Here is an 18,019-nt window from a genome sequence, read left to right as displayed (position 1 = left end):
GCCATTTAATCTACAGTGGCCCTACAGCTATAAAAGTAAAACGTTATGCAATATAATAAGGTTGATATGATTAAATCAGATTTTTCTATTTCACTAAGGTTACGTGTAATTGGTTATCTCCATTGGATTGAAACCCTTCAACATGTTGCTGAGAACTTCATAGAAAAAAAAGAACATGTAATGAATATGATATTATATGAATATGAATATGATATGTATATATTATATGTATATGATATTATATCAATATTCCTCATTTGAAAAACAACTAGTTATATTTGTTGATTAGTCAATAGCAAAGTAGCCCAGGAAGTTACTTTTCTTGGCACACTTGTTACTAAGCACATCTATCAGAGAGACATCTTAGCAACCCCAAAGACGCTTTATTTCATGAAGACAAAATAGAAAACAGGACAATGAGGTGTAAAATGAGCCACAGTTAGCTTTACAGTTTAAGATATTTAGCCACTAAACATCCACTGCTAGTTTAACAGCTAGCATTTAGCCTTGGCTGCCATATACTGTAGTGCCTAACTCGGAACTAAACCAAGTAACTCAAGGCATGCAACTGAATAAAATGATGAATTCATTAGCTTAACCGGTAGCCTACTTTACTTTATGTATTCAGCATTAACTCGCAGAATACAAGCATTTAGTAAGAGCTTTTAAAACTACAATTACGACCAAGATGCAGCTATAGACAAGAGTGTTCATGTAGCCTACATTAGCCAGCAGCCATGTAGGCCTAATAGCCTAATAATTATATGACCTAATTTCTCGATAACTGATTTTAGCACACTTATTTGTTTATGCAGCAGCCTTATAGATGTAGGCTATGTGTTATAAGCATGCATTAATACGTATATGCTCTTATAAATGCATATTACTGCATTATCCATTTATTTATTGTTGGTAGAACTGCTTAATATTATAACGTAATTTAAAGTAAAGTGTTTTACCTAACCCCCATAGGCCACTTGATACAGCAACCTATAACACTTTTACTAATGCCTAACAAACAGTGGTAATGAATATTAGATGTAGTTGACAAATATGTGTCATCATTGGCTTTCACAACATGATTTTAATCATGCAATGCATATCCAGTTGCCTTAAAAAGTTACAAGGTATAGCGAGTATTAAAGTAGTAAAGTAAAGTCAAGTATGGGAATAACCATATAGCCTGAGCTTGAGGAGCTAATTGCATCATGCTATGTTGAGCACATACTTTGAATATTTCTCAGGCATCTGACTTCTGAGAAGTTCCATTGAAAAGAAAGCTCAGATCATACAGAGGCAGTGACATGCTAAAAGCCCTACAAACACAAGCTGTTCAGATTTACAGAGTGTGACTTTTTGCTCTATTGCTGCTCATTTCATTATGCATTCGACATCCCTATTATGTAAAAAAGCCCCCTTACATTGATAGCAAAATCACATCATGCTCTTTTCCTCTTTGATCCTATCATTAATCGTTCAGCGCAAAGGGTACAAGCAGATACAGACCTTATTAAAATCCTCATCATTATGCAACATCCCTGCATGAACAGGTCTTTGACAGGATTCAGGTTTATGAGTGAATATATAGAAACTCAGTCGTGTCAAATTAGGCATCCAGGTCTATTATTGTAAAATAATTTAATGTCTGAAGGAGGAATCAATACAAATGACACCTAATGTTATGTAGTTACTGAGGATGTGTTAGTAGGAATTTAATTTCTGCAGACATTATTGAGAAACATGTTTCTCAACCTTCAACCCTGATAAGGAGATCATTTGTGAGTGATGTTATGCTTTTGTTTTGCCTCCTTAGATTTGCTGCACTGCCTGGATTAGATCTATGAGTGCCAGCTTCCTGTACTTCCTGTGAGCCCGGTAGGTGTACTTAACCATATGTTTGAGTGTGTGTGTGTGTGTGTGTGTGTGTGTGTGAGAGTGCGTGTGTGTATGTATTAATATTTCATTTAAAATGTGATTCATGGCGCTCTGTGCAAAGCCTTCATATCCCAGACGGCTGTGTGCTGATGTTTGAATATAAATGTGCATGTTTTAGTGTGTGTGTGTGTGTGTGTGTGTGTGTGTGTGTGTGTGTGTGTGTGTGTGTGTGTGTGTGTGTGTGTGTGTGTGTGTGTGTGTGTGTGTGTGTGTGTGTGTGTGTGTGCATATGTGTGTTAAGAAGATGGAAGGGGGGTGGGGAGGCGAACATTTTCAACGTTTCTCATTGGCTGAAATATTTTCTCTGGCAACTAGAAAACGTGATCCTGCCTGCAGAGGCACTGCAGTGTGTGCTGCAGCGAGAGAGAGCAGCGAGAGAGAGACAAAGAGAGAGAGTGTGTATAAGTAGAAAAAAAGAGAGTGAGAGAGAGAGAGAGAGAGAGGAGGGGTTGGGCAGACAAAACAAGCTACATGCATAAGGAGGGAGCCAGAGGCAAAGAGACAGAGAGGGAGAGAGAGTGTGAGTGTGCATGTATGTGTGAAAACACTGCGCATGTGTAACTGTGAGGCGCACTGACTGGAACAGACGGAGAAGGAGAAAGAGGTGTGATGATCAGCAGCTGAGACAAGAGGAGAGATAACATCAGAGGAAAGAGGAAGAAGGAAACGAGAGGCTTTACCTGGAGACCAGACAAGAGAAAAGGAAGAAACAGAAGGGGACATATACGCAAAGACACACAGCACATAAGCTCAGACCGCTGCATTAGATAAGCTGAACAATTGGAGTGATGGAGAGAGAAAGACTAGAGGGCGACGCTCATCCTCAGCTCATAGGAGAAGGAGCAAGGGTGGAAGAGTAAAGGACAGAGGTACCACAGAGGAGGGAGAGAGAAGAGGAACGAGGGATGCAGAGCTCGACCGAAGCAGCCTGAGACATGACGCATCCACCTTGCAACGGCATTCTCCATCTTACATCTCCTCCATGTTTCCCTCCTGTCCCTGCTGGGTGCCGTTCGTCCTGCTAGAATCAAATGGATAGGAGAGAGCATCCTCCTGCCTGTAGTGAGACATCCAAGGAACAAAGAGACTGAGCAGCTCGATGAATCTTCAGAGAGCACCATCACCGACATCAACAGCAACAACTGGAACAGGAGCGAGGAGGAGAGAAAGGACTGGAACAAGACAAGTGCGTAGGCAGACAGGTGAGGGTGAGACAAGGCTTTACATCCGTTTCATCGAGATGATCCAATATTTTTTGTGTCAACCATCATTTTTCATACCTAATGTTTCACATATGTGAGGTGTGGCACCTTTGTTCATTTTTCCCTTTATTGCTCTCTTTGTGCAAGGAAAACAAAAAGACAGAGGAGGTCTTTAGCATTTGTTACGTTAAGCTGGGATTTACACGGCTGTTGCATCATAGCCGTCCATTTTGCAAACACACACATACATGGACGCATGAATGGAGACACACATATTTGCATGAATGTGAAACACATGCACGCTTGCTTGTCTGTAAGTGCCCAAAAACAATGGTTAGAATCCGTGAATAGACCGTGATGATGTGTGAGTTTGGGTGGAGATGGTATCTTCAGGGTGTCATGTCTCCAGCGGTTATGACATTTCACAGACCTCTGCACAGACAGACAGTGGGGGACAGGAGGAGGGGGGCTGAGGGTGATAGGGACACGGCAGGAACTGCCTGTTCTGTAGCTGTCAGCAGCATTAGGCCATCTCCATATTGGCCATACATTGGCGCTGCAGTGAGAGTGCTGGGTACACCATGCTGCGATTGCATAACTGCTCCTCACCCCTCCCTCATGCGAAAGCTGCTCCATCTCGCACGGTCCAAATATTTTGGCCATCGTCGCCCTCTATCCCGCAGACGATGTCACCTCTCAAATCTCAGCTCAAACAACATTAACCATGCCATCCTCATTAAAAAAACATACCCGAACAACAAACAACCTTCTTCAGAGAATGAAATAAAATCTCCGTCATCAATCCAACCAATGTTTTTATTGAAGAACTGGACATTTGCTGAACCGTTCCCTCATAAATCTTCACTGGGGTCTGTGTCAGACAGAGCGATGATGGTTATTGCTTTTATTTTGCTGCTGCACGCGAGCACCTCTGCCATGTTGCTGTGAGAGATACACAGACGAGAACAAAGAGCACTTGGCTGTAATGAATTGCGAGGCAAAATGGCCGATGTGTGTCATAAATGACAGCACGCTGAATTATTAAAAACAACACCTCCATACTAAGCATTTCCTGCCCATGCAAAAAAAAACAAAAAAACATGAGAATTGCTGTATTGACTCACAGCTTGATGGATTGACTGTAAAGGTAGCAACATAAGCCAAACATCATATACAAATCAGAACTCTGCAAAACATCTATGTGTTTATATCTATGAGCCTAGTCGACAAGATGTGTAACATGAAGAAAAATGAACGTAAACTAATGCCCATTGACAAAGATAGAAGAATAAACGTATAAGTATTAAAAGCCTTATACATCAACACTGTAACAAACACATTTAAAAGAGCATGACATAGAGCTGCATCTTTCATCAGCACACATAATGTCATGTTGTTCTATATGGAGCAGATGCTAATCCTAATTCACATTATTTCTCTAAAACCACTCTCTTGAGAGAAGCTGCAGACAACAACATACAGTAAATCTGGGGATTTGTCCTCAGATCACGCAAAGGTCATAACGTGTTATGCAATCAAAAACACAGCATAATATCCCGCACAGGTCTGAGGAGAGAGGAGGGGATGCTTTTCACCAGCCGAGGCATGAATGTGGATACACATCTCAACATAGCTGGCATACCTGACATACTAGCGGTATGTGGAATAGGGGCACAAAGACCGGACCCTCTGTTCTGTGCAGGCCAGCAGAATTCTCACAGAGATAGAAAGATGGAGAGAGAGCGAGACAGAGGGATACAAGTTTCCATTGAGAGAAAGAAGAGAGAGAGAGGCAGGCAGGGAGATCGACTGATGCAGGTTTTCTATGACTCATTCAGAACATGGTGCCCTTCCTGCCCTTCGATCTGCACAGGTGGAATCAATCCAGCGTGGTCCTGAAGACCTGAAATGTGTTTGTGAGTAAATACGGTGAAGGAACATGATGGGAGTGTGAGAGGATAGGAATGTTTTCGCTCTCTTCAGGTGTGTGTGTGTGTGTGTGTGTGTGTGTGTGTGTGTGTGTGTGTGTGTGTGTGTGTGTGTGTGTGTTTGACAGATTAATCAGACAGAGATAAATCTAGCATGACAGATAGCGTACACATTTAAAAAAAAATATTCCTTTTAAGCTCATATCTGTTTGTTATCTGTTTGTTTGTGTGTGCGCTGGAATGTAAAGGGTGGTGCCGGGTACGTGATGGGGAGTCGTTGGAGGGTGAGAATGTTCTAGATGTGTGGGTCTAACTTTAAACTGTTTCTGTGTGTGTTTAATGGTAAAAGGAATTTGCTGCTGAGACATGCTCCTCTGACATCTCTGTGGTCAGCTCTCCTCTTCCTCCTCTTGCTCGTGATGACGAGGTCAAATACTTGTCATGATTTCATTAATGCTATAATTCCTCTGGAGGGAGAAGCTCCAGAGCTATGAATACACACACACACACACACACACACACACACACACACACACACACACACACACACACACACACACACACATGCAAAAACACCCGCACACACAATGTCAGGACTGTGCGAGAGCTGCAGCACTGTGTTAATATGGTGGTTGGGTCGGAGATGAGCTCCTTACATAACTGGGGAGGGCTCCATCAGTTAGGAGGAGGCTGCGCCAAAGCTGGCCCTTTAGCAGGCAGCCTGCATCACTTATCAGCTCTATTCGTAGTCCTGTCACCAAATTAGAGGATATTTTTAGCTGCTTCGTCTTGCTCAGTCTAAAAGTCTCCACAACTTTATCATCTTGACCCCTGTCTCGACAAGGAAGACATTTCTATCTCAAGCTGTTTTAAACCACTAACTTCTATGTATACGTTTATCCTTGAGAAGTGGAGCTGGTTATTTGAGTTTTGAACAATAGCACAGCTGATAATACGTCATTTAGGACAACATGAATGTGATAAAGTTTAAGCTGATAGTCATACATGATGTTGTTTTTCCCTTAAATTAGTTTGAACTCTGCAGGAGATGAAATGGCGATACTATTTGTGTACTGTCATTTTTTATATTTTATTGTTGCCATTATACATCAATACATATATATCTGTAATTAACTAGTTCCAGTAGTTTTAACAGTCTAACTACAATTTAAACCCTAAAATGGTGTTGTTTGAACTCAAAATCAAGCTAAAAGCCACACTGCTGCTTCTTTATATACAGCTGGGAAACTCATTATATCTTAGTTTGATGTATTTTCATACAAAATGATTATCTGGATTAAGTTTTTATTTAACCTAATTAGCCAGACATCTCAAAAGTTAAAGTAAACGTTGTCCGAAACACTCAGTCTAAAAAGTGGTAAACGTATCATGCAAACATGTCAATAGGTAATATTGTAAGTAAATAATTAGTAAACAAGAGTACAACTATTATTTCATGTCAGATACTTCTGTTGATTCCTGATACCTCTACCTCCAATACCTAGAGTCGAGCATTAGTCAATACCTAGTTCCTTCTCCAAGACTTGTATGAAAAAAGGAACCCTGAGTATATTTAATACAATTTGTCTCAATGTACTTTGGTCTGACTCATTACAGTGTATGCTTACCATTCAAACAACCTGGGGTAATATCAGCAGAAATCAGTAATCCTGACTACTTGTGTCCACTAAAGAGCTTCCTACTGCTTTATATGCCAGTTTAAAAGCTCTTCATTCTAAACAAAACATACAGCCTTAATTATGGGATTGGAAAACATTGATCGCTGACATTTGGCTTGCTTTGAATAATTTAACACTCTTGGCTATAGCAGTGCACTGTTATTGTTTCCTACAGTCATATGGAAATGTACCTGAAATCAGCTTTTCTTCACCACTCTAAAACAATAGTTACTAGGGACCATTATTTATATTATTTCTGTGTATGCTACCCTTTTTGTGAGGGGCAAAATAAATCAAAGTGAGTACTCTAATCCTACTATCGCTGACACCCAACCCTACAGGTTAGATGTGATCACAGACTTTCCCTACACTGTATCAATATTTAAAAAATGTTTACTGTATATTTTTCATGAAGTCAAAAATAATCGTTTCTAAGTTGTAAATTAGTTCCCTAATGTTTTGATCTAAATTTCTAAGTGTTGTATCAAATAGAATAGACAATTAAAACAATAACACAACTTTGGAATTTTTAAATATCAATACAATTCATACATTTGACACATAGGATAAAGGTTTTTTTTTCACTGATCATAAAGGCTGTATTACATATATCTTATTTAGTCATCACACACTGCCCCATTATTATGTCACTATCAAGGCCACATGGTTAAAAAATAGCATTGTATTTTTGTTGCAAACGCCCAGCTGTATCAAAGGTGTGTGGCTGCATACTGTGTTTGCAAGAGGATGAGAAAGAGGCTATTTTTGGGGGGGGAGGAGGATTGCAGCACTGCAGTGCTGGAGGAACACGTTTGATGATGTTGAATGATTCCAGCAATCAGCTCTGCGTGTTTGAGAGTCAACATATTCATCAGAAGGGATAAAGGAAGAGAAACAAGCGTCTGCCTGCTTGCCTAATATGGCTCGCTGCATCACGTGATCATGATGGTCTCAAGCACTTCCGCCTTTTAGGTACATCTCTGTCACTCGGTGTGAATCTTCAGCAGAGGTTGGGGGCAGGAAACCACTGAGACGTGCATAGATAAACAAACCATAAATAGAAACCAGGGCCAGCGTTGCTCTTCCTCTCCTCTCTTTCTTTCTCTCTCTCTCTCTCTCTCTCGTCATCACCATGTAGGTCAACTCCTCTGCACAGTTTTTTTTTCTTCATCCGTGAATCATGACTATTGACAACTGTGAAGAGAATGAAAGATGTGTCATCATCCATCCTCTGCTGTTTGGCAGCCATTGTTCTGGTTGAACTTGATGTTTTTCAGCTTTACACTTATCTTTCTTTTTTTTTATAAACCCACACACACAGTATGACACTAACCCCTACAAGCAGAATGAAACCACATCCTACGCAAGTAAGAGTCTAACTGACGCAACTGACAAGTTGACAGAAGGCTTACAGGAAGCAGGAAACATGACAAGAGCAGCAGTGCAACATATGTCACAATCACCTGCTTGAAGCAGACAGTGAGGCTCGCGTTGACAAATGTATACAGCACTGTCTACCTCCTATAACTTACATAACAACACATTATACCGATTTAAAGCTTTGCAAAAGTCTTCATGAATCATTTTGTGTCAGATTCTCAAAACACTCACACATAAAGACAAACATTTGGTCAAATTATATTCAACAGACTCACATAAAATCAGATACTGGGGTGTAAATGTGGGAAATAGGACACATTTGAAAACTACATTTTGGTGACTTGTCAAACGCGGGTTTCTCAGACTCGTAAGCTTCTAAAGTACCTCTAACATCCCTATTTGAAGTGTACATTTTCCTATATGTTTCATGTGTTTGTGTCATTACAGAATTCTCCTAGTGTTGTTGTAATTTGCTGTACTGATGGGTGTCTATTGGTTGTCCTTCATATACTGGATGGAGGCAGAGTACTAGAGAACCTCTTAGTATAATTCCCTCCAAAGAACGCCACCACTTACCGTGCGGTGACACATCTCTCACAACATCATCAAATACATCTCAAAGCACATTTTACGACTTGATGATCTGATGATGGGACTGGGTTCAAAATCAAACTTTCCTTTGTATTTGTAGAACAATCACAATATCAGAAAATTACCATTTTAGAGCTCGTTAAAAGCAGGATACTTTTGCAAAAGTATAACATTATAAGCCATAAGAACAAAAACGATTCTGGCATTTCGCATTTGACCTTATTTGCTGCAATAGAATAACTAAACAAAGTGAATACAGGTGGTGTTGTGTGTTGTTAGTCTTGCCTTGAATAGCACATTCAGTTTGCATTCAGACTTAAAGTCTCTAAGGTGTGCTAGGCTTTTAGTTAATACTTACTCTTTTATAGTTCTCATAACCACATAATCTTTTGACTCCTTAGCACTGTAATTGTGTTCAAATGAGAGGCGTGCTCTCAGCGCCGTGCCCCAAAGCATGAAGCAACATGGTAATTATCTCATCTGTAGACACCTGAGCAGAAGCCAATATGCAAAAGGAAATAAGACAAAACATTTTGTTTGAGCCGACTTGGCAGCTTCATCTATGTAGGAATCTAAATAATACCTTAATACAGCTACAGACTGTTTAAAGTTCAAATCAATCACACTCACAATTAAAACTCTTGAAAGTAGTTTGTGGATTTAAAAGCCCAGTCAAATAGTTGACTGTGATTCTGAATCACAATGAAAATGGCCCTAGTACATGTTCCTTATAAAAGAACATAAGAAAGTCATGTTTCAATAAAACTGTTTGTGAGAAGTTGATACTGTAATTAATCATTTAAATAATGTGCAGTTACTGGTGTATTTTATAAATCTTGTTTTCTGTTTGTTTCTTACAGATATATGGACCAAAGGAATCGTGAACCTGCGTCACTGAAAAAGGGAGACAAGCACAGAAGCATCCTTTAGACTGTTATCACATCTTCTGCTCAGTGGGGAGGGCTGACTGAAAATCAAATTAAAAACCTTCACTCCAACCTTTGAGGAATTCAGGAGCTCGAAGGAGTCATTAAAAACAGCTTCCTGGAGCTTTATAGGGCACCTCCCTATAAAAAAAAGACAGTCTCCCACCTTCTTAACAAGCCACCCAGACTGACCAACTGTACCAAGAGCAGAGAGGACTGGATGTTTTTCTTTCTTTCTCGCACAGTGGAGTTTCTGCGTAACAAACCCGCGGCCAAAAACAGGAAATAAAGCAGGCGGTTGAGAAAGAAACGCATCAAGGGCTAGTTGTACAAGGCAAGAGTTTCCTTGGCAGGCCACAGGATATCGTTTCAGACAATAACTCTAGGACCTTTGTGAACTGCGTGAACTGAATATCCCACCCCCCTCTGTGAATGCAGAAAATAAAACCTGTACTGTATGTAGATATGTGAGCATCTGTGTGCATATGAGATTATTTATTGGTGTTATCACTGAGTGAGAACAACTCTTTGTGCTAAATTACTGTTCTTGTGTGTTAATATACTTTTCTGCAAATAAGATTCAGAAACAGCACAGGATCATCAGCATATGTGAGTACAAACAACAAAAAAACTACCTTTAAGTCGTCAACACTGGTCAGAAACTGTAAGCTTGACTGTTTAATCATCTTTACATATCAGCAGTGACAGAATAAGAGCTGCAGATTGTGGTGCTCTGGCTGAGCTCCTCTATCTGTCTTCCCCTCATAAAGACTCAGGCTGACAGACACACCCACCAGAGGGGCATCTCTGAGGGAAACATGGAGGCAACCATCCGTCCTCATGTCCCCTCGAATGGCTGACTTTAAAAAAAGAGCATTACTTATTCCCTTTGCCCAGAATCAGGCAGGGTCGTCCAGTGCTGATTTGAGCCACAGCCCTTCTCTCTTTCACCTCCAAAAACTGTGCGAATGTCCTGCCTCCGGCGTCAGCCCGTGACCATCCCAATGGACACCGTCAAGATCATCCAGTCGGAGAAGTTCCCCAGAGAGTGCCCTGTGCCCGTCACCCAGCCACGCTATGCCCCGCCCCCAAGAGTGGCTTGGGATGGCGGAGGCGAGGGAGAAATCATCGTCAACCAGGCGTGCAGTGACCTGGCTCTGGAGATGACAGGGTCCCCCAGGTCGATTGTTTCCTCCCCCGTCCCCGTGACGCGCAGGGAGCAGAGCTACCTGGCCCAGCGCAAAACCAGTGCCAACGAAATCTGTTACCACCAGTTCCACTACAAGATGGAAGACGTCATAGTCAACCAGTACGTGCTGCGCTCCTCTTCCACCTCATCGTCCACCTCTTCTTCGTCCTCCTCGGGACCCGTCATGCCCTGTGAGCCCCTGGACTGCCCCACCTGCGGTCACACCTACAACTTCGCAGGCAAGCGTCCACGCATCCTCTCCTGCCTGCACTCGGTGTGCGAGGAGTGCCTGCAGATCCTCTATGAGTCCTGTCCTAAGTACAAATTCATCTCCTGCCCTACGTGTCGGCGTGAGACGGTGCTGTTCACTGACTATGGCCTGGCTGCTCTGGCCATCAACACCAGCATCTTGAGCCGCTTGCCCTCTGACCCCAACGGGCCTGTGCAGTGGGGTGGGGACGCCGACCGCAGCTGCTACCAGACTGTGCGCCAATACTGCCAGTCAGCCTGCACCTGCCAGATCGCCAACCCCTTGTCCTCCTGTGGCATCATGTAGACAAGGGGTGGACACTGCAGGCATGACTCGATGCGCCCCAAACACTCTTTTCATCTATAAGCTCAACCCTTTCTGGCAACCTCCCCCCCCCCCACCCTTCACACACATACACATACAGTGAATAAATCCTTCCACAGATGTTATCTCTATATATTTAATAGCACAGATGGATGCTGTGTGGGACTAATGGATGCCGGCTGTTCGATAAATAGTAAATAAATGTATTTTATGTATGGACTGGAATCCTATTCACCCTCTTTCGTTTGGTTGGACGTGTTTGTCATTGACATCTCTTTACATGGGAATGCCAGGGGAGGTAAATCCCCCCCAACCTAGGTGAATAAAGATTAAATAAAAGATTAAAGTAACTCTGTGTGGTCTGACATCCGTCAAGCTACTAAACAGACTCGGCTGCAGAAGTCCTTTTCTTAGTCATTATAAGGCACATTAAAATTAGAACCCAAATTTAATTTGCTTTGAATATTGAAAAATATTTCTTATTTAATTAATGTGTGTATCATAATACACTGAGGTGTTTTCTTTTGAGTTTAATGAAGACAGTTTAAAATGGTGATTAACACTAATTCAGTACTTAAAGCCAAGAAGGCCAGCTGTTGTATTCATTTACAACATGTTAGTAGCAATTTAAATGTCAGTTCAGTTATGGCTGTGAAGCTTCATATGAAGGCTGTTTTCAGGTCCACAAAATGAAAGTGCAGAAAAAACATCAAAAACCCATCAACTCTTCCACTAATACTACAACTCAGAATCATAAATCATATGATGAGTCAATCAACTGAAAATACAAGTTAAAAGCATTTCTATAGCAAATAATTGTTGAGCTCTTTGAGGCAAAATGACACAACCATGGCTGTAGCCAATAGAAGCTGTTTACATTTGTAGGAAATGATATTGTAGTTTAGCTGATTGAATACAACACACAATTTGAAGACTCTGATTTGAGGAGATGGGTTTAGGATATTGTAGTGTCTACATAACTAATGAAACGAAAAAATATATATTTTATCTTATACACCAGTTAATACGCATTATATTATTCAGATATATTTCAGTATTCAACAGAGAGCAGAAAACGTTTTATAGAAAATTCTATTTGGCTCCTATTTAAATATTATTTTTCTAATTAATGTATTTGATGGATATGAAGCATTTTATGTCCATAATGCAGAAAACACAGAGACATAACTAAGAACTTCAGATGACTTGTTATATTTACTTGATATTCATTGTTATAAACTGCGGAGTGCACATCAGTATTTGCTGCTTTGACGGGAATAATGTAATTCCCCGAAACTATATATATATTTTTTAAATCAGTATAAATAAAAAAATAGCAAGTATACAGCAGACAATAAATACACATGGCAGATTAATACATCACATGGGCAGAGTAAACAGTCAGTTCAAAGCAGATGACATTTTCTCCTCCTCTGAGCTGAACCTTAAATGTTCAAACAGACAAACGGTTGTCCGTTTATTCAGGCAGAGTTTTCCTGCTCCTCCTGAACATCTGGCTCAGGCGTCGTCGGGGCGAGTTTCTCTCAGATGGCTGCATGTGTTGGCTGTGCAGATAAAAAATTCATCATTCAGAGGTGGAGCAAGACAAGGAGGAAGCAGTATGTAAGCAAAGTTTTGTGAAAAATGGGGACAAAATGTAGAAGAGGAACCGAAGCTCTGACTAAAAAAAAAAGAACTCCCAGCAAAAGGCTCTGCTGCATCTAACTGTGCATTAGCTCTGGACCACTGCTTCAGTGTGGCTGGCTGCCATACATTTCCTCAGAGCATCATGCTTCACATAAGCTTGATGCTACTGCTTCCTTTGAGCTAAAAATGTCTCACCCTTTGATATCTCTCACAGCAGACTCCTCTCTACTCAAAGATCCAAATTTTAACTTCCAGTTCTTGTGAGCAACATCAGACTCCTGAAAAGACAAAATTGAGTAATTGTGAGTTTAAAATAAAAGACAATGAGAAAAATATAACAGAATGCTTCCAATTAAAATGCATTTAAGCTAGTACACATTGCATTATGTTTATATCCCTATAACTGGTATTAAGATTATTTCTATTTAGGTAAAATTATTTGTTGTATTGTCAGTAACAGTATTTTACCTGCTTTTTATGGACTTCCTCTTCCTTCTGCAGGCCATCTGTACTCAGGTGCTGCCCCCTGCAGTCTGTTTTCAACATTTCTGTGCCGAGACAAATAGATAGCAACAACACTCATCAAATCCTTTATTAAATTGGCAATGCATAAGCATAAATTAATATATTAAGCTTACAAACATGACTTTTTAAAATGTGAAAAGGGAACGTGGACTGTGACTCACTTAAACGCAGTAGTGCGATAGATGTGTCCGAGGCTGATCTTTGCCGAAAATGCTTGTAAGGATCTTTCCTCTGCTGGGATCTGCAATCTAAACTGTTTGTCTTTCCAACATTTTGACTATACAGGAAGTCCTCCTCAGCTGCTTTAGAGTCACTGTGACAGGAGTCGACGGCCTGAAAGAGAGCCAAGAGATGAGAAAGACAATGTATTTCAATTCAAATGAACCCTCAGGCTGTTAGAAAACAATCTTGTCACCGCCAGCTTGACAACGTCAACGTCCTGTTAATGACCCCAGGTTAATTGGGGAAAGTGTGACATTCTTCTTTGCTTTCCAAAGATGGAATGTGTTCACCTGGCTCACCTCCATCTCTAGCTCTTCATGCTCCCGCAGGGCATCCATCTCCTTCTGTAATGCTTGGCTGTGCATCTGCTGTCTGGCAATTTCCTCCAACATCTGGCACACCTGCTCCAGGTAGAGGAGACCGGGACTCAGTTCTTTCTTTTTTTCTTCACCAAGAACCTGCGGAGATCAATAGGTGAGAAAAATGTTGCTTTGTAGGAAGCAGTAGGCTACATGATGTAATGTTCTCAGGTTTAGCCGACGTGAAAGTCAGGGTTTTCCTTCACTGCTGCTCTGCAAACCATCAGGAAACTCACAAAACAACACTGCAGTACAAAGCATGTATGACATTATACGTTTGTACTTAATAGCCTGGCTCTTTCAATATTGGACATTTAACTTAGAGCACCCCAAGGCCTATGGAAAAGCCTCAAAGAGCTGCTAGCATAATTATAGACTCTATAGTCTTCATAATGGAAAGAATATCTCAACATATCTTATTGTCATCTGTCATCTGTTCATAGAATTTCAGTTAAATCAATACTATGTGTGGAACAGTCCAAACCCTAAGTTATATAATTCATATTATATATAAAGTGTAAATACATCAGCTTTAAGAGGTAAGTATGAGATAAGTAATACATTAATACAACATTGTTTAAATATGTTGTTACCATGCAAATTATAAGCATAATGACACAATTTAAGAAATAGTAGAGATGGGACAGATCTGACCTAATATTGGAATCCGGTGATCCACGTCACGGATCAAGTCTGACCTTTCAAACAGAGAGGGAGCTTCAAACATTCTCATTCTGAAGACATCCAGACTGAACTGTAAGAAGTGCCCACAAATCGTCTCCATGACGACGTTCAAACGAGGTGGAACAGCTCCTTAGATATGATCTAAAGTACAATTCTTACACTTCAGTTTAAAATATTTAGATTGAAAAACCTGACAGCCACTGCTGCTTCCTGTTTGTATGCGAAGCCAGCACAATGCAACGCAATGCTTTGTGTAGCCTCACACATAATACCAACAACAACAATAACACTATTAATTATGATAATAAAAATATCAGTATCAGTTTCTGTATCGGTACATATAGTATGTATTGGAATCAGATCAGAACTGAACTGAAAGAAAATGGATCGGTGCATCTGTAAGTAATAGAGTACATTATAATGTGGTAGTGTGCATGAATACATTTTTCAAATGTGAGGCCATAAAGTAAGATTCATAATTAAACAACCTGACAACGTCATATCTTACTTTCAATAAGCAGTAATTAGGGTGTGATTCAAGGTAAGCTTATTGCTTCATTAGTTATATATTATAAACAAGTCATTTATAAAGAATAATATAGAGCCAATATACATCTAATTACCCTGCTGAACTATCAGATAATAGAAAAGGGTTATCTCGATATTATTCTAAGAATGGCTCTTGTTTGGGAGCCATCTTATAATGAGTGAGATTTCTAATATCATGATATGGATTACAGTTGAAGATTTCTGCTCACATAATATCCTAAACTTGTTAAGATGAACTCATTATTCTAAGACTTTCTATTTTTGACTTTGAGAGGAATTTTTGGAGATTCAGATAAGGACTTAAGAGTTTTTGAGCAGGATAATAAAAGTAAAATTATATGAAAATGACAAAGAACATAAAACTAGTATTTATTTGTAATTTGTTCTATATGGCTTCTCAGTGTTGCCCTCCTTTAAGCCTTTTCAACCTTGGACTTATTTAAAGTAATAACACATAGAGCTAAAGACTATTGTATCCATTGAATACAACTGGTACAATTAATCGTGTTGTTGAGCTTGACTCAACATGACCTGCTTTGTAACTCATGACAAGTGTGAGGCTGAATGTCTATTTATTTATTTTTTATTGTTGTTTAAATACAAATTTTAAATCAAGGCTTATTTTTTTTGTTTAAATTGTTTATGCTATTTTTATCCAAAGTTCAACAGACTGCCCCACTTCCCCCACACATCTCCATCCATTCCTGTCATACCTGTGGGTTTTAAGTCACCTGGGCAGACTGGTTTACGATCCATTGCACCCCAGACGGACTGTTGACGGGTTGCGAGTATGAAAGAGATACAGTATGAGTAATGACATGCCTGCCCTACTTTGATTGGGAGAACTAGTTGTGTTGCAACCCTTTAACTACAAGTAGAGGCCGTGTCACACTGGTGGGACTTTCTTTCACGCTTTCCTTTCACGTTTACGAGCCTGAGCTGTGCAAGACCACACATGTTACTGCTGATCTCATGCAATCCTGGAAGTGGTCCCAAAATACGCACAAACAGAAATCAGACACAAATGTTTGCGTCTCTTCTGCCGAATCTCTAAATATTTGAACAAGGTCTGGTTTGTGAAAGACACATGATCTCACCTCTAATCTTGTCCGAGATTGCTGCTCATCACAAGTCATGGATGGCGGCCGTCTGCACATTTCTGTAATATGCCTCATGGGAGCTGATGGGTTGACTGTCCTCCTCAGGCAGAAACTCTCTGACACTGACCTTTGACCTCTCACTGACTCAGATGTGTGCCGTTTGGGTCGCCGCCTCAGCACCTCATCCACTTTAGGGATCTCAGAGTCTTCCTTAAGACATTTAGAGTCAGCCCTCCTTAAAGTTCGCTCCAATTTTTGGTGTAAGGCGTTGGACTCTTCCTGATCCCTGCTGGGGTGGAGGTTAAGGGAGGAAGAGGAGGAAGATGAGAGCACAGGAGAGGAGAGGACAGGAGACTGAGATAATGTGGCATCTATTTCTGCGTTATCTGTAGAAACGGAGCGAGATGTAGCGGGAAAAGACGTCTCAGAGCTGGCTGTCTCCACTCCAGAGTCCACTGATTCTGAGCGCAGGTTTGAGGAAGGTGTGGGAGAGTCTTCATTCATTCTGGCCCATTCTGAGTCCAAACCCTGTCCTCCTTCAGTCACCCAGGCCTCCATGAGGTTCCCAAAACTCCTGTACAGATTCATCCTTGAACCTTGGCTTCAACGGGAAAATGAGCAGCAGTTTAGACGTCCCTCACAGTCATTAGCTGAGGTAAACTGACTGCATAGAATTCAAAACATCTCTCTGATCCGCCTCTGCTCCTTCACCACGCCTCTGAGCAGCATCTGTCCTGTCACAGCACAGAGCTGCGTGTTGACACCCGCTTCTTCCTGTCATTATATACTGGGAAAAGTGTGACTCATCTGCAGAGTAAGGTGAAATGCTGGATTTTTTTCTCACGCCTGTAAGAGATGTTTTACGCAAAAAGGTCAAGCATAGATCTATAGGAAGTAAAAAAGTACCAACAACATTCAGTTATAGGGTGTTTAACAGAAACAAATGTGCTGTGAAGAGTATAAACAAAGGAATGCTGAAAGGTAAAATCACATCACTCAGCATGCTGGGGTCGTTTATGCATATGTACTGGGAATGCCCCGATGTGGTCACATTCTGGAAGCAAATAACTTCAACTCTAAGTGACATGCTTAAAGCGAAGATCCTGCTTTCACTGACTTTGCTCCTTCTTCATGATGATTCCGGTTTAAACTTGTCTAAATGTTGGCATTAAGACGGCAACTGCCACATTCCTTGACCTGGCGACATTGGGCCAACTCTCTTCTTGAAATTGTTCAGATTGAATGATCTGTGGCCCGAATGCATGGGGCCAGCCTTAAGACCCTCAAAGCATGGGATGCAGCCTACAATATAGTTAAGGACAGCGTGCTTGACCTGAAATGTGTTTTTATTATATATGAAATATGTTTTCCTTGAGAGATCCGGGGTGGGGATGTATGTGGGGTCACCACGGGGTGGATGGGGTGGGGGGAAGGTTTGAATGTTTGATTGATCCTGATGTTTTCACATATGCACTTTTATACATGTATGTGCTCTATGGGGGGTGGGGGGGGGGGGGGTAAAGGGGAAA

General features: G+C 40.9%; 2 protein-coding genes across 2 annotated transcripts; one reads left to right on the top strand and one right to left on the bottom strand.

The window, feature by feature from the left end:
* Nucleotides 1-2,300: 2,300 nt before the first annotated feature.
* Nucleotides 2,301-11,754, top strand: rnf208 (ring finger protein 208). The gene is made up of 2 exons (XM_020629846.3): nucleotides 2,301-3,137; nucleotides 9,576-11,754. The coding sequence occupies exon 2, from the start codon at nucleotides 10,610-10,612 to the stop codon at nucleotides 11,384-11,386; it is 777 nt and encodes a 258-aa protein (XP_020485502.1). The 5' UTR covers nucleotides 2,301-3,137; nucleotides 9,576-10,609; the 3' UTR covers nucleotides 11,387-11,754.
* A 165-nt stretch (nucleotides 11,755-11,919) lies between these two features.
* On the bottom strand, nucleotides 11,920-17,461 carry si:dkey-106l3.7 (lamin-like protein). Its single transcript, XM_029276616.2, has 6 exons — nucleotides 16,488-17,461; nucleotides 14,098-14,256; nucleotides 13,738-13,909; nucleotides 13,520-13,599; nucleotides 13,247-13,329; nucleotides 11,920-12,969 (listed from the first exon to the last, which is right to left on the bottom strand). Exons 1-6 carry the CDS (start codon nucleotides 17,076-17,078, stop codon nucleotides 12,882-12,884), a joined length of 1,173 nt encoding a protein of 390 aa, XP_029132449.2. The 5' UTR covers nucleotides 17,079-17,461; the 3' UTR covers nucleotides 11,920-12,881.
* Between the last annotated feature and the right edge of the window lie 558 nt (nucleotides 17,462-18,019).

This window comes from Labrus bergylta, chromosome 17 (genome assembly GCF_963930695.1).
Source record: "Labrus bergylta chromosome 17, fLabBer1.1, whole genome shotgun sequence".
Taxonomy (NCBI): Eukaryota; Metazoa; Chordata; class Actinopteri; order Labriformes; family Labridae; genus Labrus; species Labrus bergylta.
This window is presented reverse-complemented; position numbering and strand designations above follow the sequence as displayed.